Below are 27430 nucleotides of genomic sequence, written 5' to 3'. Positions count from 1 at the left end.
AGCAAACACAGATTCTGAAATTCACATCCAGATGGCTTCAACCACCATCGGCTGATTCTGATCGCTCACAGTAGCTTAGCATGAGTCAGAGTTAAACTAAACATCACTGACAGCCCCCCCAACTAGATGATCAGGAAGTGCAAAGGTGACACGAAGGTGGCGTATAACGATGTGGACGTTTTGACGAGGTTGTGCGCATCACTCCTCCGTCTCCTCCTCCTCGCTGTAGTCGCTCAGAGGAAACTCACGGCTCTCTGTGTTGTAGCTTTTCCTGTGCATCACACACTCCTGATCAATGATCGCCTGCAACACACACACACACACACACACACACACACACACACACACACACGCACACGATGCAGGAGTGAATACCAATCAATCTCACTGCACTCATCTCCACCCGCTCCACCCTGCCTGCACTCTCTTCTCCACCCCTGAGCTTTATTTACCATTTTCTCCTCTCGGACAGCAGGGTTACGCAACAGGAAGCAGAGCGGCGCGTACAGGATGTTGATGACCCCAATGAACACCATGAGACAGGGAAAGCCCACGGCCTGGACCAGAGCGCCACCTGTGGATGGCCCTGGAACAACAGGAGGAGATTTTAATATCATCATTGGCTTTTTCCTTTCTGCTGTGCGAATGTGAGTGTGGTACCTATGGCGAAGCCCATGCACAGCGCCACGTCAGCGATGGCGTAGACGCTGCCGTAGACGGAGGCGTGGCGGATATCAACCAGGTAGCCCATAATGGCCATCATGGAGGAGTCCACCATACCTGAAGCACCACAGGACAGGTGAGAGGGTGTCACTGATTTCATGGTTTCAGTAAAAACACTGCAGATGTGCAGACCCAACATGCCGTTACACATTTCACACGTCACCTATCGCGAATCCCAGACCGCCGTTTGGTCCAATCAGGCCGTAGATACTGGTGGCAAAGGGAACCTGAAACACACATCGAACATCGCAGTTACATCACGCTTAACGCGAGGTGTGCTTCCTGACATGAAGGCTCTTTTCATCATGCTGATTAGTTGGATGACAGGAAGTGAGGGTTCTGTTGGCTTTCCCAGAACATGAACATCAGTTTATATCCTGCTTAGATCAGGTTCACAGGTGGTTCTCAGGCCTGTTCCAGGTGTACAGGTCAGAGCAGAGGTGATCATTCACACCTGTGATCCATTTAGAACCACTAATTATCCTAACAGGGAGGTCGTTGGGCTGTGGGAGGAAGCTGGTGGATTTGACCTCAGGACCTTCTTAAAGTGAGGTGATGGAGCTAACACTGCAGGGTGGGCTAGTTTGGGCAGCATCCTCGTCAGCACAGGTAACCTGGCTAATAAAGTAAAAGTGCGCTCAGGTGTGGATGGTAGAAACGGACTCGTCATCTATGAAAGCTCATGCTGCGTGCACGGTGGAAGACGAAGAGTTTACAGAGCACCCGATGGGAACATTCGAAGCTTTGAGGCTATAATATGTAATCTGCTCTTCTCTGCATGCCAGCTTATTTTGGGAAACCAGGTTCCTGGGAGGCTCCCCGGGTTCAGACGGAGCGTCAGGAGGAGCGCCTGCTCCCACTGCTGCACAGATCCACATTAACCAATGATGGACGGATGGGTTACTGTTTGGTGTTTGGGTGGATGAAAGGATCGATGACTGACAGATGATGATGAATCATAGGAAGATGGATAAACAAAGAGATGATGTCGTACTCACACACAGCAGACTGATGCCAACGATAAACATCCCTAGCATGGAGCACAGCCACCTGGAGACACACAAACAGACATCAGCCTCTTACAGCTGCTGGTTTACCAGAAAGCTTCAGCGTCAGGTCTGAACTGGATCTGAAGAGTTAATCTGCTAATCTGCTGATTTAGCCGCTGGACAGATTCCCAGGAAACGTGGTGTGGACCGAGGGATCTGTCAGCAGGATCGGATCAATGTAAAGCTTAAAAACCGGAGAAGTAAGCTTAATCTCTGAGGTGCTGATCAGCTCCGATATGGTTTTCCTTTGCCTCATTAATCCCTGTGAAACACTTTGAAACGCTCCTCTGAACAGAGCCGGGATAACGTTTCTTATGATGAAAGTGTTTTATTGGTGCTGACACACGCTCTGCCAGGTCAGCTCTCACTCAGAGTCTGAAGGTGTCTAAGCACCAGGTCTGATACTTCACCCTGTGCAGAGGTTTCACGTCTCTGCAGACCGAGGCTGACCCCTGACCCTGAGAAACCCTCTCTTGTGGTCAGATGCAGAAGTACTCACCGTCCCATCTTATTGGCCAGAACACCAAACAGGTTTGTTCCTATCAGGTAGGACACGCTGGCAGGGAGGAAGGCAATACCTGCAACACAGCACACACCTGTTAGGGTCAACGTATGAGGTGCAGTCACAAAGACCTCAGTTCTGCAACTGCTCCTCAAAGTCCTGGTAGCTCCTTTAATGTCTCCAACCAGCGAGTCCTCAACTGGATATCTGCTGAGTGGATGTGAGGGAAGTCACGGAGAGACCGAGCTGAGACAGACTGGTGCTGAGGGAAGATGGTGCTGGCTCTTCGGGCCAGCTCAGGCTGTTTCTCACGAATGACGTCAAAGTCTGCGCTGAACGTCTCACCCCGGGGGCGACTTCACGAGAACGACCTCAATGACCGCAGAACACACTGAGGAGCACGCTCAGTGTGGCCTTCATGTTGGAAACTCCTGGGTCACCTTCAGAAAACCTCATTTTTGAGCTTCTGTGGTGAAGTCAGAGCAGAAACAGCCGGGCTGGACGTCCAGTGAAAAGCATCTGCGCCCGGCCGACCCTCACAGTGACCCCAGCCGTGACCCACCATCAGAATCAACTGTGACGGCAGCAGCTCGGGGAAAAGCGTTACAGCGTCGGCACAAACGGACCCGAGCAGAAAAACGTACCCAGCTGCCATTTCGGGGAGCACATCGTCTGCATCATCCAGATGGGCAGAGTGGGCTCCAGGATGGCCACGCCCATGTTGGCGAAGCACAGAGACCCTGCAGACGCACAGAGATTTACACGAGTCACAACACGATCAGGACTTTTCACACCTGCTGCTGCTCCTTCATGCGCAGACGTGGAGCAGAAACAAATGTTAATGTGAACATTTGCTCGTACCTGCAGACGTTCAGTTTTTACTAAACAAACCTGGTGAAGTCGCCTCACCTGCACTGACGAGGATGTACGGATCCTTCAGCAGGGTGAGTAACGGCGTTCCCTCCACACTCTGAAACCATAAAACCATGAGCTGAAGCTGGACAACATGCAGAACCAACGAGAACCCAGAACAGCTGCGATTCAAACAGGCACAGAAGAACCGTCGGCTCTTTAAACAGATGTTTTTGATCCGTATAATAGCTTCAGATTAGCTCAGAAACCGGCCGACATGTTTTATTTTGAAAAATTTAAGTCACTGAAAATTTTAATCAGTGGAAAATTTCTTAATGTTTGTCAGATTTCATCACAAAGTTTTTGTTTCATTTGTTTCTGGGTTTGTTTGGGGGGGTTTTTCCCCCAGTTTTTGCCTTTTATTTGTTTCAGTTTTGAAATAAAAACGCGACACTGAAACCAGGAAAAAGTCAAACATGTTTATGTCTGATGTTCAGTCATCCAGATAAGGAAATCCCAAAACATTGATTCTGTTCATCTGGATGTAACGCTACATCCAGATGAACAGAATCAATGTTTTGGGATCAAAATTTTTTTTACTGTCCTTATAATTTCAGAACATCTAGATTAAAGTGCATGAAACATGTTGATCTAGAAGAGTTCAGTTTCCTCCTTTTACTTCTTCCCACTGGTTCCAGATGTTTTCCCCAATTTTCTCCACTTTTGGCTCAAACTTTGACAGTTTTTTAATGGTTCCCAGCTTACTCTGTGTCTGTGATTCCTTCTTCCTGATGGCGCTGTTAGGAGGAACACATCGTTACACTGACTCATCATCTGATAATGAAGCTCTGAATTATTTCAATCAATAATAAGATGTTAAAGTTTGATTATTTTAATGCTTCCAACGAAATGCGTCTCATATTTACATTTGACCTTCCCGATTGAACAATGGGACATTCGACACGATAAACAGATGAGAGGATTTCAAAGTGGACTCACCCCAGGAGAGATCTTTGAAGGCTGCAGGATGCACAACTGCAACGCTGCAACACACACACACACAAAATCTGGAGTGATGCTGGCAACCTTGGTTGGTCTAAACAAAGCCGTGGTCACCGTGACGTCAGTCGGACGTTTGTGAACTTTGAACTGCAGCTCATCATCCTGTTTACTTCAATTTGGTCTCGAAGGGGATCATATTTTATGAAAAGGGCACCACGCTGTGCTTAATGTGTTTGATTTAATGTGCTGAAAAAGCTGCAGTTCCTCTAACGGCCACACGAGGGCGGCTCCGGTAAATCAGGATGACGATGGCATTAAAACAACAAAAAAAAGCTAAACGTGCTGACGCCACAGGGGCTCCACCCATCATCATCATCCTGCATTAGGACCAGCCTCGTCTCCAGGTTTACCTCCATCGAACACAGCCAGGAAGGCCAGGATCAGGAAGGGGGCGCTCTTCCCCACAAAGTCATACATCACGCTGCCGAAAGGCGCTCCGACTGAAACACAACACACAAACTATATGAAGAGCTAAAACAACAGCATCATGTAAACCTGACAAATCAACATTCAGTGAACATCCAGTTCATTTGTGCAGCAGTGACACTCGGCTGTGGACCAATCAGCTGTGCCCAGACCCTTTGGGGAAGCAGTTAGTTTATGGCGTGAACGTGATGCAACCTGGATCAGACACAGGTACCAGGTGTATGCTGCAAGTCTGAGCTAAGCTGCTTCCTGTAGCCAGGTGTGCTTCATATTCTGGGAGAGTGGACAAACAGCGAGCTGTGAAACTAAACTCTCCAGGTGGGCGACTCGTTCATACACCACTTCTGTCGCCGCGGCCAATCGGCAGACTGAACGTTCTCGCGTGGTTTGTAGTGACACTTTTTTTGAGTTTGTGACTCACTCAGGACTCCCATAGCCAGTCCTCCCAGTGCCACGCCCATCGCGATGCCTCTCTCCTCATCATCCGTGTACACGCTGGCCAGCATGCCCAGACCTGCATGACACGAAGACATGATGTCATCATCCAGCACCTGAACACGAACGCATCTGTTCACACCTTTAGATCAGGCCACATTTAACAGTTTAGTCACATGACCGCAAGAGGTTGCTTCACTTAACATATGAGTGAGAGTACAGGTGAGACTACAGGTGTATGTACAGGTGAGACTACAGGTGTATGTACAGGTGAGACTACAGGTGTATGTACAGGTGCTGTTAAACACTGTCTGCTGCTTCAGGTGTTCTGTGCCGACCTGCCACTGAGGAGAAGGACGAGCCGATCCCCTGCAGAGAGCGAGCGACGAACAGCAGAGCGTACGTCCCTGAGAAGGCAAACACTGACAGAGACACACAGGATCACACACTTCAGAGAAAACACACCTGTGTTTGTGTGTGTGTGTGTGTGTGAGTGTGTGTGTGAGTGTGTGTGAGTGCGTGTGTGTGTGTGAGTGCGCGTGTGTGTGTGTGTGTGTGTGTAACATCTTACTGATGGTTGACACAAACATGATGATGAAACCAGCAAACATGGGGATGTGATACCCGATCCTGCAGACAGAAAAACATTCTTCAGTTTCAGAACAAGAGGGTTCAGCCTGTCTGCATGTTCTCTTTCAATACTACTATTACTGCTAATTATAATATTACCTGTTAGTCAGTGGACCAACGAAGGGGTTGACGAGCAGCTGGATGATAGCTTTAGAAGCAAACAACAAACCAACTCGAACATTTTCTTCTTCCAGAAACAAACTGTCCTGAAGACAGGAAGAGCCCTAAGGAAAGGAAATGTGTGAAACAAGCCAAAACAAGGAAGCGAAATAAGGTTTAGAGAGAAGTGAGGAAATGGGCAGAGAGAGCAAGGAGGAGGAGGAGGAGACAAAAGAAAGGAATTGAGAAAACAAAATAAGGAAAGAGAAAGGAAACAGAGAGGAACAGTAGGAACCAGAGCTGATAGATTATTGATCATGAAGTGATGAGCTGGTCAGGTATCGGTGGTCTCCACCTACTTCGGTCTCGTTGCCCTGCACATCCGCGGTCACTGAGGTCCGGTCCGCCGGTTTGGTGCCGGCGCTCACGTCAGTCAGGCTGAAGGTCGAGTTATCAAACAGGGACACCAGAGCCGATAGGGTCGGCCCTGTAACCTGGACCGGTGCACCGGTACTGGGCCGAGGCAGGTGGAGGCGCTGGGAGGTCCGTCTGGAGGTCTGGAGGCTGAAGGCGGAGGAGGGGGGCCGTGAGGGTGCAGTGCCCAGACGTGATGCATCGAGGCCGCGCAGAGGGAGCAGGGAGGGCTGGGCGGTCTGTGGCTCTGGACTCGGATGCTCGATGGCGTAGAGGAATGTTGGGATGATCGGTACTACAGGACGGAGACAGATCATTCAGAGCAGGCAGTAACTGTAATCAGTAACAACAACAACATGTGGTCCTCCATCTGAGACAGCTCCTACTGGATGTTTAATTATTTAAAGCTGTGCAGACAAAACATGAGGATGAAAGAGCACCGAAGAAGAAGAAGATTCAATCTGAGCGGAGAAAAAAGGAGAGCAGATACAAGCCCACTGTAAAGGTCCAGGTCAGGAGGTGGTTGGTGTGTGTGTGTGTGTGTGTGTGTGTGTGTGTGTGTCCTCTGCAGAGTCTAACAGCTGACGACGGCGTCGACCTCGAGGTTTCCGGCTGCGTCACAGATCGGCTCAGACGCTGCACGGCCAAAAGTATGTGGACAGATTATTATTCAGGCTGCAGCTCCATCCTTTGAGTTCTTCTTTCAGGGATTTTAGAAGTGTTACTGTCCTCTCTTATTCTCTTAGCTGCACACCTTCCCTGAAAATCCTCAGTGTGACGGTAATCAGTCACACCTGTCCACCTGCATAAACCGATCTGTTTTTACTTTCTCTTCAGTGTTGAATGAGTCCAGCTGTGACAGAGTGGCTGAGAGGACCATTTGTCCATATTCGTAGTTAACATTCTTGTTTTGATTGAACCATATTTCACATGTCGTCTGCAACAGGCAAACATCTACTATCCCGGGTTTATGTTTTGCACTTTTACAGATTATATAACATCTTGGTTTAAATCAATCCCTACAAGTTTGTTAAGTTAACATGTTCTTTATTTCAACTGTTAATTTGTATTGTTTAGACTTACCTTACCTACATGTCTTCCAGAAACAAAAGGAGGAAATGTAGTTTTACTTCCTGCTTTATAGCTTCTGGGTTCATCTGAGGTCACAGGAAGAGACCAAGTGCAGAAGGGGAAGAACTCTTATAATTTAATCAAGTTGATTTTAGAGGGTTTATGGAGGAATAGATTTATTGAATATGTATTGATTCCACCACAGAGTTTATGTTGCGAGTAAAGAGGAGTAGCAGACGTTTGAATATGATCATGTTCATCTTACCTACTGAGTGAAATAGTCCAGAGGAGAAAGTGTTTGGTTAAGTGGACGATTTAAGCAGAAGAACTCGGGTGTTTGAGGAGAGAGGTTCAGGTCAGTGTAGCTGTGTGCAGTCTGACCTTAATTTCTGTTGATTCAGATTCAGTTATGTTTATTTGAACTGAGTTAATTAAAGAGTTGAGTTTCTTTTTTATTTCTTTGTAAATATTGTTTGGGTCACAAAATGGTGAATAAATCACTCGCTATGCTGGACAGCATCAGTCTCCTGCACTTCTTTGGCCGCTTAAGTCAAGTCCTACCACACCAGCGATCGATGCACACAAATCTGTGACTAAACTGCAGGAACAATGACATCTGAAGACAGTTTTTATGAAGATAGTTCAGCGAAATGTAAACAAAGACAGGCTAAACACAGGGCTGGAGTTCCAGCTATAAGAGTCCCCGTGGTGTGGTATAAAGAGATTTTTCACAATCTGGTATTTGGTCTTTGTGATGCGTCGTTTCGTGGAGTGTGCGCCGGTTACTCACCGACCACAGTGAGCAGCATATTGTCGAGCAGCAGAGCGACACAAACCACCACCAGGACGAGTCTGGGTGAGCCTCGACTCTGATGGAGCAACGCCATGTCTGCAAAGACACACGCCGGTCATCCGTCAGTCTCCTCAAGATCAACCAAAACCACCGTTCATAAAACATGTAGCTCCACCAAATTAAGACAAACATGCACCCGAGTCAAACTCCACAGTAAGAAAAAGCAAACATGACTCAAACCAACTCATTTAAATATTTGTGAAAAGCTTTATTTACAGACAATAACTGTGCGTTTAGTCGAGTATTGTCCAGAGTCCGGAGAACAGCTGTTTTTCTCAGTCGTTATGCAAACACGTGTTTCTGCAGCGAGACCTGAAGGACCTGAAGCAATAAGAGCAGCTGCACAGAGACTGGGAGCTGCTTCATATCACATTTAATCTTTAATAAAACAGCAGAACATGCTGTTATTATCAGCCTGAGCCTGCAGACCACAGACGTGGAGGTTTGTCTGCACTGTCGGGATCTGTGCAGCTTGAACATCAACAGCCTGTCAGTCCTCTCCATTTAACTAATCTAATGTGCCAATTATATGAAGGTACCTACTAAAACATGAGGCAGCTCCATAGTGCTTTACTCATTATCCTAATAAGCAGAAGCTCCCAGGTTTGATCCCGGGACACAAATCCCTCTGGGGCTACAACAGGAAGTTCATCTGCCAAGTCACACATGAAGCGCCTGTTGTGGTGACGAGATGAAAGAAACTTTTATCTACTAACAAGTGTACTCATTCCTCTGTGAGCAGTACAGTCCTTAATGAGAGTCTTTTAAAATACGCTGCACATAAAACACAGCTTGACACCAAAGTATAGCATCTTCAACAAGCTGTCAGACCTTTACACCAACAGGACCAAAACCCACAGAGCAAGCAAAGCAGGGACTCCAGCAACACTTAAGATGAACAACTTTAACAATTGACCAACGCGTTTCGGCTCGTGGCCTTCATCAGGGTCATAGCACAACATTGTAAAAAAAAATGCTTAAATACAAGACAGGAAACAGAAAAAGATTCAGAATAACCAATCAAAACTTCATAGACCAGCTGACATATAACAGGTAGGTACTGGTTAATTGGTTAAGTCACCCAAGTAAATACTGGACTAGATCATTAATGATGAGGACGGGGGGGAGACATAACCCCCACCTATCTCAAAATAACACATGCGTGAAATACACAAGAAGAACACTATGAATATACAAAACAAAATGGACAAAGGGCAGAGTTTGATAATAAAAGGAGGTTGGTCCAGCAGAGGAATTAAAAACAAGAGGACATCATCACATGGGAACACATTAGTTAAAAGGTCCTAATTTATGTCTCTAAAATGTAAAATCTCTAAAATGTAGACTTAAGATGAGATGTCTAGAATGCTACTCCTTCGTTGGCTGAAAAAATAAATAAAATTAATTAAATAAACATTACTCATGCGAGAATAATTTAACTGATAAAATTAGAATAAAAACAAAAAATAAATCCTCTTCATGCACCTTGGAAGTAGGAGAAGTTGTGCCAGAAATGTTTGCTGTGATTTAACCCACAGAGCAAGAACAGCATTCTGGTGCCCTGATTATCAAGCACGAGCACCTCTATCAAAGCTACAGCTGAACACAGGTAGGAGCAGCAAAAGGTCAACTTGATGACACAAGAAACACACAGTATCCACATGTGCCTGTCAGAGAGTCTCGGCTTCAACAAGAGGACGCTCCCAAACACAACATGTGTTCCCTGAACTGAGACACGCAGCAAGTCAACACCCGAGTAAAGACTAACGAGTAATCCACGTAGAGACCAACCCCGAGTAACTCCCAATGACCCCAGTAACCTCCAACACCCACCAGTAACTCCCAACAATCCCCAATAACCTCCAATAACCTCCAGTAACCTCCAGTAACTCCCAATACAAGTCAGGGGTTTAAATGTGAGACTAAAGTCTAAATCAAGTCTCAAGTAAAGATTCTAAATTATTCAAACAAATAACAACAAACACAAAATCATCAAACATGTATTTGCAGCAGATTTATCCGAGTTATTAAAAAGATCCTTTCAGATGATTTCTTCACGGCGTCTGTAGAAAACGAACTTTTCAGCACGTCATAGTGTTAGCATCGTGCTGCTGATTGTTTCAGAGGCCGTTTCCTGCCTCAGTAACACACACACACACACACACACAGACACACACACACACACAGACACACACAGACACACACACACACACACAGACACACACACACACACACACACAGACACACACACAGACACACACACACACACACACAGACACACACACACACACACAGACACACAGACACACACACACACACACAGACACACACACAGACACACACACACACACACACACACACACAGACACACACACACACACACACACACACAGACACACACACACACACAGACACACACAGACACACACACACACACACAGACACACACACACACACACACACAGACACACACACACACACACACAGACACACACACAGACACACACACACACACACACACACACAGACACACACACACACAGACACACACAGACACACACACACACACACAGACACACACAGACACACACACACACACACAGACACACACACACACACACACACACACAGACACACACACAGACACACACACACACACAGACACACACAGACACACACACACACACACACACACACACACACACAGACACACACACACACACACACACACACAGACACACACACACAGACACACACACACAGACACACACACACACACACACACACACACACACACACACACACACAGACACACACACACACACACACACACACACAGACACACACACGCCTCGCTCTCTCCTGTTTGATGGAAACTGATCTGAAATGTAATTTTGCCTCTGAATCGTTTGTTTAATGCAGAGAGAGACCGGCTGAACACACTGATGCATCTACTGATGTTTTGTTTTATATAAGAGTCCAATCAAGAAGCCAAAATTAGAACAACCAGATCCTGATAATCAGTCAACAGATCTCCAGACACTGTTCATCCTGTATTTTTATTTTATTTAAAAAATCTTTGTATTTCATAATATAAACTGAGAATATAAATAAAAATGAAAATACACAACAATAACATCAAACAAACCTTAAAGTAACGTTTAATTTAAACAAAAATTAAATTAGACAAAAATATCTCATTTATGTCCAATAAATAGATGAATTACAGATAAAAAATATTTTTAAAAAACAGTCATGAAAGCCAATTTTAGTATTAAGTAAAATAAATTCAATTCTGTGAAATTTTAATGAATAATAAAAATACTCTAAATAAATGAAACCAAGAAAAATTAAAATAAAAAGTTAAATAATGACAAAGAGAATAAGAAAAATACGAGATATTAAATCTAGAAAAACTGGAGGTGACTTTAAAACTAAACATAAGGATAAATGAAAATTGTTAATGCTGTACTATTTATAATTGTTTTAATCTACCCACCCCAAATGTAAACAAATCAATAAAAAGAAATAAATATTAAAGGATAAAACAATAACAGCTCCAATGAAACAAAGCATTAAAATAATGTGATAAAACCTCTAATCTATAAAAGAGTCAAACTTGAATGAAAGCACCAATAAACGGACGTGCGGGTCCTACCTGCTGCTGGACGCTGGTTTTCTCTTCAGCTGCTGATGGATCAGATATAAACCCAACCTGAGGGGAGGAGAGATCAGAGGACAAGAGGAGAGAGGAGGTAAGGAGAGGAGGGAGGGTGGAAGAGGAGTACGTGAGGAGGTGAATGTTTCCTCCCTTTTTGTTCTGACAATGACAAAAACAGACAACATGGAGACACACACACATATTTACACACAGGCAACTGACACACCTGCAGACCTCTGTACGTTTGTTTCCCTATGTTTCTGGGGACCTGTGTACATTTGAGCCTTTATGAGGACATCAGCTCTAACGTTTCGCCCTTAGAGGCTTGGGGTTAGTTTTAGGGTTTCAAGTTCGAATCGGGGTCAGAGTTAGACGTTTTTAATCATGATGGATAAAAGGTCTGGTGCTGGATTATGTCAGTGAGGGTCCTCATAAAGACAGAAACACAGACCTGAGTGAGTGTAATTATGAGCATCTGCTGTCCTTTTATTGAAGCCCTGGAACAACCTGCAGGCTGCAGAGCTTATCGTACACACACATCTCCATCCACACACACCCCTGTGTTTACACTGCTGCATGAAATGCTTCATAGAACGCTCTCCACCCGTGAGCACAAACACGACTTATTATTCACCCAAACAGATGAAAGGATGCAGATATGAGCGTGTGCACGAGTCACATCGTCAAGGCTGCTGCTGTTTCCACGTCACTGACGATCATTTTCCAAATCACCCATCGCTGGGTACAGACGTCCGGTCCCTCCTTTCAGGCAGCTGCGAGTTTTAGATGCAGGGCTGGAGATAATGACAGGGCAGCTACAGGGCATGGGGGGCATCAGGCATGCTGGGGGGGGGGGAGGCCGTAAACCTAAGAGTTCCCGTGTTTTTCATTTACATTCCATATAAATTCATGCTAATGACTCAAAACTGATTATTACTGGATGAACTCTCTCAGAGGCACCAGGCAGGAAACCTTGGCGCTCTGCAGAGCCTGTCTCCTGGCTGGATGGACGGTGCTTGTGTAACAGCTGAAGCAGCTGAAGCTTTTTTCAGTGTTTTATTTATTCCGGAGTAAATCTGTTTGGCTGAGATCAAAGTTATTAGATTAGATTGAACTTTATTGATCCATCGGGTGGGTTCCTCCGGGGTTTTCACACAGCTGAATAAACATCAGACAGGAAACTGATAAAACAGAAGTGTGAGACGGTCGAGAGTTTACTCCAGTGTCCTGTTATATTTTAGATAGCAAGGAGCAGACGGCTGGGTTTATTAAACTCCACCTGAGACAGCGGTGACGCTAATCAGAAGGCTGGACCGTCCCATTTCACAGCCTCGCACTTCCGGCCTTCTCGGTCTACGTGGGCCGAGTCCTTCAAAGACCGTGAAGGCCAGGTCCTCTGAAGGATGCGGCCTACGTTTTGGGACACAGCTCATGTGAGAGCCAGATGGCCCATGGAAGTTAGAATGAAATAGACTTTATGCAAATGTTGATTATATTAAATAACACAAAGATGTCACGTGCTGAAACAAGAACACGTGCTCGTTATGAAGTTGGTATTAGCAACACTGTTAGCGAGACTCAGCCGTTGCTTTCAGGCCGACTGTGCGTAGCTCAGTGAGGCTCGTTCATCGTTCTGAAATCAGAAAGAGCTTCCTGGAAAGTCATGGTGCCACATGTTGCTCCTAAACCTGGAGATATGGTCCAGCACTAACGGTGCAGCTTGGAGGACGCAGCGTCCGTGATCACACAGAGACTAGCTTCTCCCTCTTTGTCTGGTTGATTTTAAAATAAAGTTATCACCATGTGAAGAAACATCGCTGTGTTTTGTTGGAGAAAAACTGCAAATAGGCCATATGACCACATGAGGGCGCAGTGATTATAGCTGTTATTTAACCAGGTAAGTCTTTGTGTACACATTTGTACATTTAACGTCACAATTAAGCAGCAAACAATTAAGAACATGCGTCGCCCCCTGGTGGTGAGTGTCAGTCAAACCGTGCAGAGGGGTAATTACAGCAGATGCAATTAGAACTACAGTAAACATGTTGGCCATCTTTTTCTCATTGGGCCTCTCTTACACTGACACAGTGATGCTCAAATTGCGTGGAGAGGCCCACCTGGAGCTCATGGAGCTACTGCAGGTGGACCACTGACCACAGAGGGAAACTGGGACTGGTTTGGGTGAAATAAACACCTTCTTTCACTAACGGTGTGTTCACACCGAACGCGATGGACGCGAATAGAGCGTCAGGTTTACATGTAAAGTCAATGGAAAGGAGCGATGACACGCGATTGCGGGTCCCGCGAAAATTCGGAAGCAGATTTGCGTCGCCAAAACGCCTGAAACGCGCGTCAGTGTAGCGCGTCTGGCGCGTCTGACTCGCGAATAAAACCACGCGTGTGAGTTTTTGTGTTGCATTTTGTGCATACGCGCGTTTCACGTCCCCCGCTCGAGTTGGAAAAATCTGAACTCCAGCGTCAAATCGCGCCGCGACAACCAATCAGGAGCCTGGTGACGTGGCTGTTACCTAGGTCAAAGGGGCAGATCCAGCCAAAGCCTTTCATACTTCAATGGAGGGGAAGGCTAATCAATGCGGTAGCAAACAACTCGGAGCTGTACAACACCAGCTGCTTTCTGTACAGAGACAGGAATAAAAAGGACCGAGCTTGGAGGAAGATATGTGAAGAGATCGGGCAACCTGGTAAGTTCATTCATTTCTCTTAAGTTTTCTCTAAAGTTTTCACTGACCCGGGGAAGCCGCACAAAAGCTAGCAAGCCACCGCTATTTTCCCACTGACGTACAAATACCGTTCTGCTTTTATGCATGTTGTCATTTAAGAATATATTTTATTGTTTATTAATAAACAGCACACAGTGGTCCCGCTGTTCATCCGTCACTGCTTCACTTTTTCGCTGATTTTTTTATTGCACAGTACAGCATTGCATTCTGCAGCCTGATTGACAAATCTGCTCCATGTCGTGTCTCCTGCACTTGCCAAATTTATCATGTTTGGTTTTGATAACCATCACGTTCAATAGAAAAAAACAGCACAAAAACACCCATAACTATGAGCCTCATTCGGAAATAGACACCTGCACTGCGAGGGAAAAAGGCGCACGAAAGTGGCGGGCAGATATTTGAGAAGTGAAAAGAAGTTTACTGGATTTACAGAAAGTGTGCAATAATTGTTTAAACAAAATCAAGCAGGTGCATAAATTTGGGCACCACAAAAAAGAAATGAAATAAATATTTAGTGTATATCAATGTGTGCGTCTCCTATATGATATATGGGGTGCCTTTGTCTGGACGTGCTTCTCATCCAGAGCTGCACAGCACAGAGGGAAGTTCCAGCGCTCCTGGAATCCCTCTGTGATGGAGCGCCAGTCTCCAGGTGAAGGCGCAGCCATGAAGTCGTCCACTAGACAGTCCCAGATGGCCGTCGCTGCCTGGGGGGTGATCTGGCTCACCGTGGACACACCGACTCTGAAACTGAACGCTTGGTGCTGAAGGAGTCCCCGGTGACAAGGAACCTGGACAAAATTGTTCAAAATCAGTATTATGTGTACTGCAGTTACAAAATACATTATTCAAATTCCAAAATACTTTTGTGATGTCAGATTTAATCACAAAACTTAAATCTTACATAAAACATTTTGTAATTATAAGGATAATTACAAAATGTATATTAGATAATATCTAAAACAGTTGTGTTTTGTTTTAACTTTAACATATCATAATTTGATTGGTAGCAACTTTCACAACTACAGTGAGCCAATCACTCATAATTCCTAAACATGTCAATCAGGTAGGAATGAAGTAAGACATTAATAGAAATAAAGAGTTGTGTGTTGACATGTAGCCCTTTCCTTGCTTAAATCATTAATATTTTTGAAAAATTAATCTGTGATAAGACAGCTTATCAAGATAGAACCATGTAACTAGAGATGAACCAAACTGTTCACAGTTTTATCTAACTCTGTTTTAATAAAGGCTGTGACCCCTGCTATAGAGTCTGACAGCTGCAGGGATTATATACAAATATTCAACTATCCCAGAATTAAACCAGGTCTAAATAAAAAGGAGTGAGTATCACTACAAGGTTAACTCAGTGGTCCTAATGCTACAGTTTGATATCAGCAAACACCGAGCGCATACATTGATGTGACACCACAGCCATGCTATCATGCAAACACTGATAACAGCATAAATCGAATTAAATCGGGACTTGATGAGACCTTCTGAGTATCACTAGAAATATTATAAAGAGTCGTCTCTGTACCACAGTTTGCTTTCAGTAAACACCGACAGCATTCACTGTTAGCATAGCACATCCATGTTAGCAGTCTATAAACGATAGTTTAGCATATATTAGCACAGGTATCAATAAAGGACTACCGTATTAAACACTTTTACTAACCTCAGGCGCTCTGCAGGTGGGATTGAGCGCCTGTAGTTGGTGTCTAGGCGGGCGATGCTGGGACCGACGCGGGACAGCAGGTCCTCAAACTGGCCGACGGTGATAGCGCTGGAATCGGCCGTCATCCAGGCGCAGCTCCTGGAGCACATGGTGAAACTCACCAAACTGCTCACACCTCTGGAGGACCTGATGGACCCAGGTACGGCGAGGACGTCTTTTACGCCGCTGCTCTGCTCTCCACAGTACATAGAGAAGGGAGACTCTCTCTTCAAGCGCTAGCTCGACAGCTGCCATCTAGCAAAGATACTGGTCTGGCACAACTCCCTCCCACATTTCCGGTTCACGCGCGCGATGGATTTTTCTTGGACACGCGTTGAGACGCGAATGTGCACGCGTCAAATTAGGGGCGTTTTGTTCGCGTCCATCGCGTTCAGTGTGAACACACCGTAAGACTACAACATAACATGGCTGTCATGGTCCGGGTTCCCTCCCGGTTTTCCTGTCCACTGCTCAGGTGTATGTGGGGAGGTCCTGCGCCGACACACCTGTTCATTATCAGGTCATTACCCTCCTGTATTTAAGCACCAGCTCGAGCTTTCGCTGCTTTCGTTGTGCGATCGGACTCTCTGATGCTCGTCGATGTCTCTCTGCCATCACTCAAGAAACTCACCTGTAATCCCGAGCTGGAGTTTTCCTGTGGAAAGAGGAACGCCCTCCATCGTTTCCCTGCCTCTGGGTAAAACTCTGCCACCTGCTCCAGCAGAATCAGAAGCTGAACTCATCCTCACCTGTTCCGCCTCCTGCTGCAGACACCTGTCCATACACCTGAGCTAGCCTGAGTCCACTGACAGAGTTACCTTCATCAGTTATGATGCTGAGTTTGAGCGTTAAGGACTGATGACAGAGTCTGGATGGGGTGAAGGTGTGGAGTTTCCTGAACATGTCTCCAGACTGTCGATGTCGCGATCACCTTCGCTCAGTGGCGCTCCATCCTGCTAGAAGCACTCCAAGCTGCTCCTGGATGGTTGGAAGGTGTTGGTCTGTGAGGATGTCGCAGTGAGATCAGCTTGGAGCTCTGATACGGCGGGACTGCAACTCCACACGTCAGGACTTGGTCCAGAAGCTGAGACGCAGCAGAAGAAGACGGGTCAAACACTAATGTGGGTGGAGGGCTCATCCAGCAGTAAAAGTCTGAAACTGTTCCTCAGCGAATTGCAGAAGCACGCAGAAGTCATCACACTGAAGCGTCTGAGGAGGACAGACGATGTTTCGTGTGTGAGCAGCTCTGACTCTCCTTTAAAGGGACGCGTGAGCGTTTCCCGGGTCGGCGTGTTAGGAGCCGCAAGCTCCTTCAGACACGCTCGCAGTAAAGCAAAGAAGCTTTGATGCGCGCCATCGCACGGCCACGTCTCCATCCAAGCACTCGAGATCGTTCATGTTTCATCTTAACCCTTTGTGTCAGGCAGACTGACTTTCCTTTAGTTCTTCTTCTGCTCTGTGAAGCGCCGGCTTCAGTGTCGTCATCTCTTAAATCAGCTTTAATCACCTGCAAACACTCACACATCCGCCCGCCTGAGAGACGCAGCTCCAGCTCTAATGAGTCTTTAAGGTGGCCTTTCAAACCACATGAAGTGAAACCACACACACACGTACACACACACGTACACACGCGCGCACACACACGGCTCTACCTGTCTTGTGTCTCCAGGTGTGTTTTAATCTCTCTGTGGTCTCTGCGGTGTCACATATCAAACAGACTCCCGCCTCACCAGAGGCCGCGGGGCTTCCAGGAAGGAAGTGGCGGCGGCACCGTCTCCGCCGACTGATCTGCTGGAGCTTCAAAAGCTCCTTCAAAAACTTCTGAGGACCCGGCGGCTGACAGAGGGCAGATCAGAGGGGAGGGGAGGGGTATAAAAACAAGCGCACCTGAAGGCAGCAGGTAGAAGAAGGCGAGCTTCATTCGGATAAGCAGGAAGGAGACTCTGCAGGTTCGCTCTGATGACTGAAAGAAACGCAGCTCTGTAGGACTTTCTCGTGAAGAGCTCAGAGGAACTGAAGAAGCTGTGAAGCCGTTTTCGCCCGACTGATCCACTGATCGATTGGAGGATGTGGATGCTGCGCAGCGTCCTGTGCGTGTCTGTGGTCTGCGGTCTGGCTCTGGACTCAAACACCATCAGATCCTCCAAAGAGTCGGCGCTGCAGAGCTCCGAGCTGCCGGTAAGACGAGGACACCTCACACTCTGCATCCCGCTGCATTCCGTTTACGTGACGTCGAAAGCCTCAGGTCAGCGCGACCTGAAGCTCCTCACCTGTTCATGCTGCACTGCTGCCTCCTGATTGGCTGACTGGATAACTGATAAATAAGCAGGTGTTCACAATAAAGTGCTACAAGTTGGATCTAATTATTCAAACCTGAGACAGAAGCTCATTCGTTTATTTTAAAAATTATTTTGAGACATTTATTAAAAATAATTGTATTAATATTTTTGAATGTTTAACATCTGGAGTCAACTTAAAAATCTGCTTTGTCCATTCAAGCTTCCTTTAATCTTTCCAGCAGAAAGAAAATTCATTACATCCGTTTAGTTCAGTATGTTTGAGTTGAATTTTATTTACACAGCACAAAATCACAGCAAAGAAAACCCACAGAAAGGTGTTGGTGTCAGTGGGGAGGACGAACCCCCTCGAACACAACAGAGCTTAGGCAGCAGCAGCAGCGAGAGGGAGAGTCTCTGATGCTCTGAATAAATCTGTGGATGAAATGTGAGAGCAAGTTTTCAACTTTCAGATTCATCAGGACAGAAAATCGCTGAAATCGTGAAAGCGGTTCTTCAGGGTCGCTTTAAAGACGTTAGACTGATCTCTCGCTGCTCGTGCACGAGGCCTCATTTCACCAGTCTGCAGGAAGCTCCAGTGTTAAAGCTTCCTGTGTGCTGAGTTTTCAGTTTAAGAGCCTTAAAGGCCAAAAACAAAGCGAGACGGCGTCGCCCAGCGCAGACGCGTGTCCTGCTCTCTTTGCATGCACACTCATTTAATACTTCTGGTAAACGTGTTTCTGGGTTTTGTCCTGCCGTCGCTGTGATGTGAAGGATCTGTGTACAGCAGCAGGTAACAAAAGTCCAGCTTCACAGGCACAGGTGACGCTGTCATTACTGCAGCAGGGCGGAGTTTCTGTTCACGTGAAGCTTTGTTGTCTCAGATGAAGATCTTGATCAGCTCAATGATCATTGATCACTGAGCTGATGGATGAATCAGTCTGTGAGGAGTGCGTCTTCACAGGGTTCAGCTTCTCTGTGTGGACGGATTTCATTTTTTAAGATTCATTCAAGAGAAAAAAAGCAGCTGCTTGGCGCCATCTTTAACTCTGACATCACTCTCTCACCTTTTAGGATCGTTCCCATGACGACAGGATGGAGACAAATTCCAACTCCCACCGACGACAAAGCCCGCCATGTACTTCGACTCAATGCAACGCACCTCCGGTCAGTACCGCCTAGCCCCGCCCACCTGCCGGCGCTAGTAAATCTGTCTCCTGTTAGCTGGAGTTTAATTTGGTAAATTGATAACAAAGTGAATAATAAAGGTTTATTGATCCTCCATCGACCTCCACCTGCAGGCTTCACGTATTCACAGCGACGTGTCGGTGCAGCGCTCACGGATACTCACACACTTTGACATCAATACTTTACGTCTTCACTCAGTGTGACGCAGTGATGACGTCCTCAACAACTTTATTCACAGACATAAACAAAGGCTAACTGCTAACGGCTAACGCTGCTGCTAAAGTGTGCATGTCAGTAATGAGTGACATCACACATGAGCACTTCCTGCTACAGTTTGAATTCACTTTACATTTATATAAATAAGTACCAGGAGACCCCGCCCCCGCTGTGCATCACTGCCCTACAGGATACAGCGTGTTAAGGCGACTGTTATTATTTGGTGCGATATCAGTAAACCTAGATTGGATGACATCATTTGTCTGATGATTCTTGCCTGTGTGCAGCAGAGGGGGCGCTGCAGTAACAGAGCTGACAGAAGGCCGTCCCCCAGTGACGGACAGGCGGACGGACAGGCGGGCAGAGTGACGGGAGGACAGAGGGACGCTGACGGCAACAGGACCAAAAGTGAGAGACTGAGCATGTGCTGCTTTCCCAGAGTGCACTGCAGCAGGAAGCGGGCGTGCTAACATGTGTGTGTGCGTTTCAGCTCTGGAGATGTCGAGCTGCGTGCGGTCCGGCGACTGCGCGGACGGCCTGTGCTGCGTCCGGTACCTGACCGGCAAACGGTGCCAGCGGATCCCGGTGGAGGGCGAGGCCTGTCTGCTGCGAGGTCCAACCAAGCGGAGGAGGAACCTGGGACGCTGCGACTGCGATGCGGGGCTTTTCTGCACCGCCGTGGACCGGGTAGAGACGGGCAAAAACAAGGGCCAGGGGGTGTGCGCGCCCCGGCCGAAGCAGGGCCAGCGGAAAACAAGGCATTCTGGGAAGAAGCGGAGGACGGCAGAGGGGAGCTGCTGACGGACTCATGAACTCTTTATTTAAGTCTGTAGAAGGTTTTAGATGTTTCTCATATCACAGGTTCATCCAATCAGCAGCTGCCACACTTTCGCCATCACTGTCACTTCAACCAATAAAAGTCAATGAAAGTTGGTCTGAGCTCTTCTCAGGTGTGTGGGCGGGCACAGGTGGGGTTTGACTGACAGCTCTGTGGGACAAACTCCACCCTTATTATTCATTACTCACTCGCTGAGCAGCATTGTGACCCTGCAGTTCCTCTAACGTCCACCAGAGGCAGCAGTGACTCAGGCCCCATAGACTTCCATGTTAAAACTGATACACAAACTGCTTGGTGTCCAGTGTTGGGCAAGTTACTTTGAAAAACTAATTAGTTACAGTTACTTCTTCAAAAAAGTAACTGAGTTACAATTTTAATAATAATGGATTGGATTTATATAGCGCTTTTCAAGGCACCCAAAGCGCTTTACAATGCCACTATTCATTCACTCTCACATTCACACACTGGTGGAGGCAGCTACAGTTGTAGCCACAGCTGCCCTGGGGCGCACTGACAGAGGCGAGGCTGCCATATCCACATACCAGGAGAGTCCGGGGATCGAACCAGGGACCTTCCGGTTACAGATGCGCTTCCCAACCCCCGACTAAATATAAATATAATATAGAATATTTATTATATATTATAAAAGTAATTAATTACTAGGAAAAGTAACTATTGTGTTACTTTAAAAAAGTGTTACATTAAATGATGCTTTTTAGGCAATGTAGTGCAAATTAAATGAGCCAAACTGTAACAGCTTTAGAGAACTCAGCTAAACAAGTATTTTTCTCCATGCAAAAGTAAATAAAAAGGATACTTTATAATAATAATAATACTGTATAATAAAACTAAAACATTTTTATAAAGTACAAAAATATAAACAGGTAATACAAAGTGTCAACTCCATGGCCATTTACAATCTATTTGAAGTCACACGTGCAGTTCTTGCAGTAGAGGTTTATTAGAGTCCTGCTTTAATGTCCTCTGCTTTTTTTTTTAAACATGAACTCTTGCCACATCCACACACCCCTTACATCCATCGTAGCCATTAAACCAGTGGTTGCATCTCAAAACAAGGAGCTTCTCAAATTTCTTAGCATAGAGTCTGTTCCTCTTTGGAGAGAAGAGGAGCTTCCCAAGGCTACAGTCTTTGTACTGAGGCACTGAATGGCGTGGCTGCATTGTATCTTAGTGAAATATTCCTTATCAGTGCACATCTATTCTAATTCTAATGTGAGCCCGAGGCAGGTGAGGTTTACGGCACAAAGAACCACGATGGTCTGAGTGAACCCTGAAGTTATCTGGATATACCAAACACCTCCTTCCTGGTGGAGGCTCTGCTCGAGCACGCTCAGAGGAAAAGCTTCAGTTTATTTTATATGAGAGCATCAGCAGAGGCGTGGAGCTGCTCCACCTGCAGTCACACACCTGTGGGTTCTCACCACAGCAATGCACATTATACGTTCTTCCTACACTGCTGCGCGCACACACACACACACACAGCCGCTGTGAGCGACTTTAACCTCGTGTTTCTGTGATGAGTGCAGTGCTCTGTGTCAGCTCCGCCCTCCTGTTCAGGTGCAATTCCACAGCTTTACCAGCAGGTGTCACTTGTTAACAATTTAGAAAGGCCTGCACCTGTGAGAGTAATCAGATTACACACCAATCACCCACACAGTTCAGCAGAAACGCTCCAGATTTACTGTGTTAGAACACATTTCACAGTGACATCACTTCCTGTCACAGCTCAGGTGTTCGGCCGCAGGTAAATTTTATTGCTGAAGTTCAGAACAACGTCTGTCCTTCTTAAATACAATTTAAAATGGCCACGCCGATTGCGAGGGTGGCGGCGTGCAGACGGCGAGCTTTGAGACTCAAACATCACAACACACGTTTCAATTGTCAAGGCATCGTTTGTTTTATTCTCTTTGATTTAACGAAAAACCGTCAAGACTTTGTGGAAAAACGTTAATGCAAAAGAAACTTCCAAAAGGCAAAGTCACAAATGCAGCAACAGGATTTAACAGAATAAAAAAAAGAAAAAGGGGGGACAGAGGGGGATCAGGTGGGTCTCCATCAATAGGAATGTTGAATGGTGGAGGGGTGGAGCCTAAACAGGGAGCAGCTACAGGACGGGCGGGCAGGAAGGGCGGTGAGCTCAGAGCTGCCCGCAGTTGGCGATGACAACCTTGCCTTTGGGTTTCCCACTACTGGTGCCGTGGCGCTCCATCTTCCTCACCACGTCCATCCCCTCGACCACGCTGCCGAACACCACGTGCTTCCCGTCCAGCCTGTGGGCACAGAGAGCGCCGTCAGGACACAGTGAGACAAACAGTCTGAATACACTAAACTGACCTCTGACCTTCAGCTTAAAAACCAACCATGACGCCTACTTAAAAAAAACGAGCTTCCTTTATTACCTCCTTCAGCCAAGGAGACACCAGAGGATGCTTGAGGAAACTAGCAGCCCACGCCACCAAACGCATCATGAAACTGTCTGCACGCCACGCCACGTCCTGACTAAACACTGCTGATTGGAGAGATTTAAATCTAAACACGGGGCCGCCCCGTGATGTCAGCCACAGCAGGTGCACTGCAGCCATAACCAGCAGTCATCTAAGGAGGGAGTGAGTGACGCGCAGAACAAGCGCACGAGAAAAATTCCCCGTGCGACTAGAGCTGAGCCCACGGACGGGGTTACAGTGTGCGTCAGTCCTGTTTGTGTCTGCAAGCTGAGTTTGTGTTTCCAGCGCGTGCAGTCCCCTCCCACACCTGCGCACGTTTAAACCACGACGACCCGCTGACAGCGGTTTTAGATCAGCGCTTTTGTTGCTCGAGCCCTTTGTGAGATTAAACCTCGTCTGCAGCTGAGAACATGGGCGGAGCCAAGCGGTTAGAGGTCGTTCGCGTTCACCGTTACCGTCTCAGACGTCAGAATCACTTTATTATGTTCCATAAACATTTTGTTCTGAGCAGTTCTACTTCAGGTTTAACTGAAAGACTAACACGGCGTCATGTTTGACGGACTCCCAGCTCCCGATGACGACACCATCTGACCGTTACCTCTGGTCATTTGATAAAACACTCCAGCACAACCCAGAGCAGGAATATTACATCAGTGCCGATGGATCACTTCACACCAGCGTGGGTCTGACTTCCTGTCTGTGAAGCACGGGTCCGAGCACGTACGTACCATGTCGTCTTTTCGGTGCAGATGAAGAACTGAGACCCGTTGGTGTTGGGGCCGGCGTTGGCCATGGACAGGATGCCGGGGCCGGTGTGTTTCAGGGTGAAGTTCTCATCTGCAAACTTGTTGCCATAGATGGACTTTCCTCCGGTTCCGTTGTGGTTCGTGAAGTCGCCACCCTATGACATCAGAGGCACGTTACAGATCACATGTTCACACAGGTAAGGAGTACTGTAGTGTCTTATTAAATCTGCTCTCACTTTCTCTGTAGAACCTGCATTTTGAGCTCACCTGGCACATAAACTGTGGGATGATGCGGTGGAAGCTGGATCCCTTGTAGCCGAATCCCTTCTCGTTGGTGCAGAGGGCGCGGAAGTTCTCAGCAGTCTTTGGCACCACATCAGCACAGAGCTGCAGGAACAAAGTTCAGAGAGAGGGAAGGGATGACTTTGATCTTGAGACACCACCTCAGCCGGCAGCTCCTACGTATGGTCGCCAGCCAAACTCCGGAGGTTTATCAGCCATGGTGAACTTTGCTCAGCCCGCCCACAGCCTTACAGCGCCCTGCTCTGTGGCGCTGCAGGTAAACGTAGCAAGCCCGGCCGACTTCTGCTCAGCCCGAGTGGAAGAGCTGCAGCACTGCGTCTGCAGGGCCCCCACAGCAGTGACGCCACCGCGGAGGCATGACCAGAGGTGCAGCAGGGTGAGGTCTGCAACTGCTGCGCCTGCTCAGCAAAAACACAGTGTGCACCTTCATCTTTTTTATCCTCCATCTGCTGCGAGAACTGGGAAGCTCCGGTTACCCCACAAACCCCCCAACCCTGCCAGGAATGCAGCCGTTCTGGTTTGGGCCGTTTTTAACCACTTTATCCACTGGGGTGCCCCAGGGATCTGTCCTCGGGCCCCTTCTTTTCATCATCTACCTTCTTCCACTCGGACATATTTTTCGTAAATATAATATTCAGTTCCACTGCTACGCCGATGACACCCAGCTCTATCTCTCTACCAAACCTGACTCTACTCTTCCTCCACCCTCCCTCATCCTCTGTCTAGCTGAACTTAATTCTTGGTTCTCCTCCAACTTTCTTAAACTCAACAGCAATAAATCGGAACTTCTTCTGGTTGGCACTAAACGACTGCTATCCAGAATTAACAATTTCTCTCTCACCATCAATAACTCGCTGGTCCCTATCTCTCCCTCTGTGAAAAGCTTGGGTGTCATTCTCGATAGCACATTATCCTTTAACTCACATATCAATAATATTACACGTGCAGCATATTTCCAACTCCGTAACATTAATCGCCTCCGCCCCTTCCTCACACCTCACGCCACTGCCATTCTCATCCATAATCTTGTTATCTCTAGAATTGACTACTGCAACTCATTATTATTTGGCCTCACACAAAAATCTATCAACAAGCTCCAACGTGTCCAGAACTCTGCTGCCCGTATTATTACTAGGACTTCTTCTACCCACCACATCTCCCCAATCCTGAAGCAACTTCACTGGCTCCCGGTCAAATTTCGCATCCATTTTAAAATAATTCTGTATACATTCAAGGCTATTCATTCTCTCTCTCCACCGTACCTCTCTGACTTATTACAGATGAAGCTCCCATCCCGCTGCCTCAGATCTTCATCTTCTCTTTCTCTCTCTGTTCCCTCTGCTCATCTGATCACAATGGGAGGGAGGGCCTTTAGCTGCTCTGCCCCTCGACTTTGGAATTCCCTACCCCCGGACCTCAGAAATATTAGTTCATTCTCTCTTTTTAAGTCCACCCTTAAAACTCATTTGTTTAAAATTGCCTATTCTTAAATTTCTGTATGTTTTAACTTTTGTCTTCTATTTTTACCATTGTGTATATTTCCAGTTTTTATCTGTTGTACAGTGTCCTTGGGTGCTTTGAAAGGCGCTATTTAAATAAAATGTATTATTATTATTATTATTATTAACGCGTGCATGCTGGGAACGCCCATAACGTCCTGCTGCTACAAGCACAAAATGGCTGGACGGCTAGCACTCATGCTAGCTATTTTTTAGCCTGCAGTTAACCTGGTTAAACAAACATAAGCCCGCCAACGAAGCGCCCCATAAGCGGCAGCTCGGTTACGTAAGGTTAGGTTCTCACACCGGGAACAAAGGGCCACACGGTAACCCCGCATCCGCATCTCAACTCCCCTCCCCCCGCGGACCGCGCCAGCTCAGTGGAAGATTCCAGAAGCAAACACAGGGAACAGCGCAGTTAGCCTCGGTGGCTAACAGCCACAGAACCGGCTACTCAAGTTTTATCACACGAGCCTCAGAAAAAGCGTTTCCCCGCCCCGTTCGTCTCACACAGGCGACAGTTCACCGACAGCAGCGCGGCTTTCCCGGGTCTGCGAAGGCCGCGCAGCCGCAACAAAGAGCCTGCAATAAAAGTAGCATTAGCATCGCTCATTCGTCGGCGGGTAAAATACTCGCTCCGAGGGGCGCGGGCCCAGTCTGCGCCTCCATGTGACTCGAGTTTGAGACATTTTCCGACCACAGCTAACCCGCTGGTCTCCAATCAACCGGGGACTAATGACTGTGAGCAGACAGGCATTCAAACCAGAGTCGTTCAGCCCCGGGACGCTGACATTGACATCAAAATCACACTAGCTGCATTCTACGCGCCAACGGCGGCCTCTGCAGCTGCAGTCGGCCCCGGAGCGCCTCGAGCGGCGCTGGCGAGCAGCCACAAACACGTGCACAAGGCCCCCCCAACACGCTCGTGACAGCTCGGCTAGCTGCTGTGATGCTACAAGGAAACAGGAGGCTGCCCCCAGCAGCTGAAGCCCGGTCCACGCTGCCAGGAAGAGCCGCGGCAGAGGTGACTATCGGCACCCAGCAGCAGTTACTAACCGCCGTCTAAATTCAGTAGCAGTAAGCCCCACCGACCCCCGGGATAAACTACCGGCCTGCGCACCGCAGCAGCGGCCTCACCTCCATCACGATCCGGCCCTGGGCTGCACCGTCAGCGGTGATGTCGAAGAAAACTTTGGGCCTGGCCATTTCAGTAGGTCGAGCTGGAGACGGAGGACTGAGGAGTTTCCCGGCGAAAAGACACAACGGACCACAAGGAAACGAGAAGATCCGAGGATAAAAATTTATATAAGACGCGAGTGGGCGGCGTGAAATCCCAGCGAACCAGTCAGTAACACGGGATTATTTGATTGAAGCGTGTTTAATCCAACCAGCAGAAAGAATAGCGAAAGCTTTTCTCTAAGTGGACGACTGAGTTTAACGGTGCGTTCTATTCGTATGTCAGGCCGACCCGCACGGGCGGGGCTTGGGTGTTGGGAAGGCTCCTGTCCTCGGAGCACCGCCCCGTTTCGGCGTCCAGTTTAAGGAAAAAGTGAATCTCTCTAGTGCCAAAGCGGCGCGCGCTACAAAAATAGACAACGCGAACCTCCAATGGCAGCAGAGCACACGAGGTGGTGGGAGGGGTGAACGTCAAGTCTGGCAGCCAG

At 47.3% G+C, this 27430-nt stretch overlaps 3 protein-coding genes across 3 annotated transcripts; 1 reads left to right on the top strand and 2 right to left on the bottom strand.

The window, feature by feature from the left end:
- Positions 1-198: 198 nt before the first annotated feature.
- Positions 199-8150, bottom strand: slc18a1 (solute carrier family 18 member A1). Its single transcript, XM_085366949.1, has 16 exons — positions 8054-8150; positions 6138-6487; positions 5779-5903; positions 5621-5679; positions 5388-5471; positions 5036-5128; positions 4539-4628; positions 4126-4169; positions 3184-3244; positions 2919-3014; positions 2272-2350; positions 1722-1773; positions 887-950; positions 661-780; positions 453-586; positions 199-303 (listed from the first exon to the last, which is right to left on the bottom strand). The coding sequence occupies exons 1-16, from the start codon at positions 8148-8150 to the stop codon at positions 199-201; spliced, it is 1653 nt and encodes a 550-aa protein (XP_085223075.1).
- A 10152-nt stretch (positions 8151-18302) lies between these two features.
- Positions 18303-20716, top strand: LOC146622113 (uncharacterized). The gene is made up of 4 exons (XM_085366948.1): positions 18303-18413; positions 19586-19678; positions 20203-20323; positions 20406-20716. Exons 1-4 carry the CDS (start codon positions 18303-18305, stop codon positions 20714-20716), a joined length of 636 nt encoding a protein of 211 aa, XP_085223074.1.
- Positions 20717-22660: 1944 nt separating this feature from the next.
- Positions 22661-27068, bottom strand: ppiaa (peptidylprolyl isomerase Aa (cyclophilin A)). Its single transcript, XM_085367645.1, has 4 exons — positions 26904-27068; positions 24232-24351; positions 23947-24119; positions 22661-23044 (listed from the first exon to the last, which is right to left on the bottom strand). Exons 1-4 carry the CDS (start codon positions 26970-26972, stop codon positions 22912-22914), a joined length of 495 nt encoding a protein of 164 aa, XP_085223771.1. The 5' UTR covers positions 26973-27068; the 3' UTR covers positions 22661-22911.
- Positions 27069-27430: the final 362 nt, after the last annotated feature.

Source organism: Diplotaxodon limnothrissa, linkage group LG12, assembly GCF_057381915.1.
Source record: "Diplotaxodon limnothrissa isolate DT_005_m linkage group LG12, D_limnothrissa_male_GT1.1, whole genome shotgun sequence".
Classification (NCBI taxonomy): Eukaryota; Metazoa; Chordata; class Actinopteri; order Cichliformes; family Cichlidae; genus Diplotaxodon; species Diplotaxodon limnothrissa.
The sequence above is the reverse complement of the archived record's forward strand: the minus strand, read 5'-3'. Positions and strand labels throughout refer to the sequence as shown.

Excerpts from the sequence above, each read along its gene's own strand:
- slc18a1 (XM_085366949.1), bottom strand. The coding sequence starts at position 8,150 with ATGGCGTTGCTCCATCAGAGTCGAGGCTCACCCAGACTCGTCCTGGTG. Across the intron at positions 5,680-5,778 it reads GTTGGTCCACTGACTAACAG|GATCGGGTATCACATCCCCA; the intron begins GTAATATTATAA and ends TTCTGTCTGCAG. Across the intron at positions 304-452 it reads CTGTCCGAGAGGAGAAAATG|GCGATCATTGATCAGGAGTG; the intron begins GTAAATAAAGCT and ends TGTGTGTTGCAG.
- LOC146622113 (XM_085366948.1), top strand. The coding sequence starts at position 18,303 with ATGTGGATGCTGCGCAGCGTCCTGTGCGTGTCTGTGGTCTGCGGTCTG. Across the intron at positions 18,414-19,585 it reads TGCAGAGCTCCGAGCTGCCG|GATCGTTCCCATGACGACAG; the intron begins GTAAGACGAGGA and ends CTCACCTTTTAG. Across the intron at positions 20,324-20,405 it reads TGACGGCAACAGGACCAAAA|CTCTGGAGATGTCGAGCTGC; the intron begins GTGAGAGACTGA and ends TGTGCGTTTCAG.
- ppiaa (XM_085367645.1), bottom strand. The coding sequence starts at position 26,972 with ATGGCCAGGCCCAAAGTTTTCTTCGACATCACCGCTGACGGTGCAGCC. Across the intron at positions 24,120-24,231 it reads TCCCACAGTTTATGTGCCAG|GGTGGCGACTTCACGAACCA; the intron begins GTGAGCTCAAAA and ends CTGATGTCATAG. Across the intron at positions 23,045-23,946 it reads TGCACCGAAAAGACGACATG|GCTGGACGGGAAGCACGTGG; the intron begins GTACGTACGTGC and ends CTGTGCCCACAG.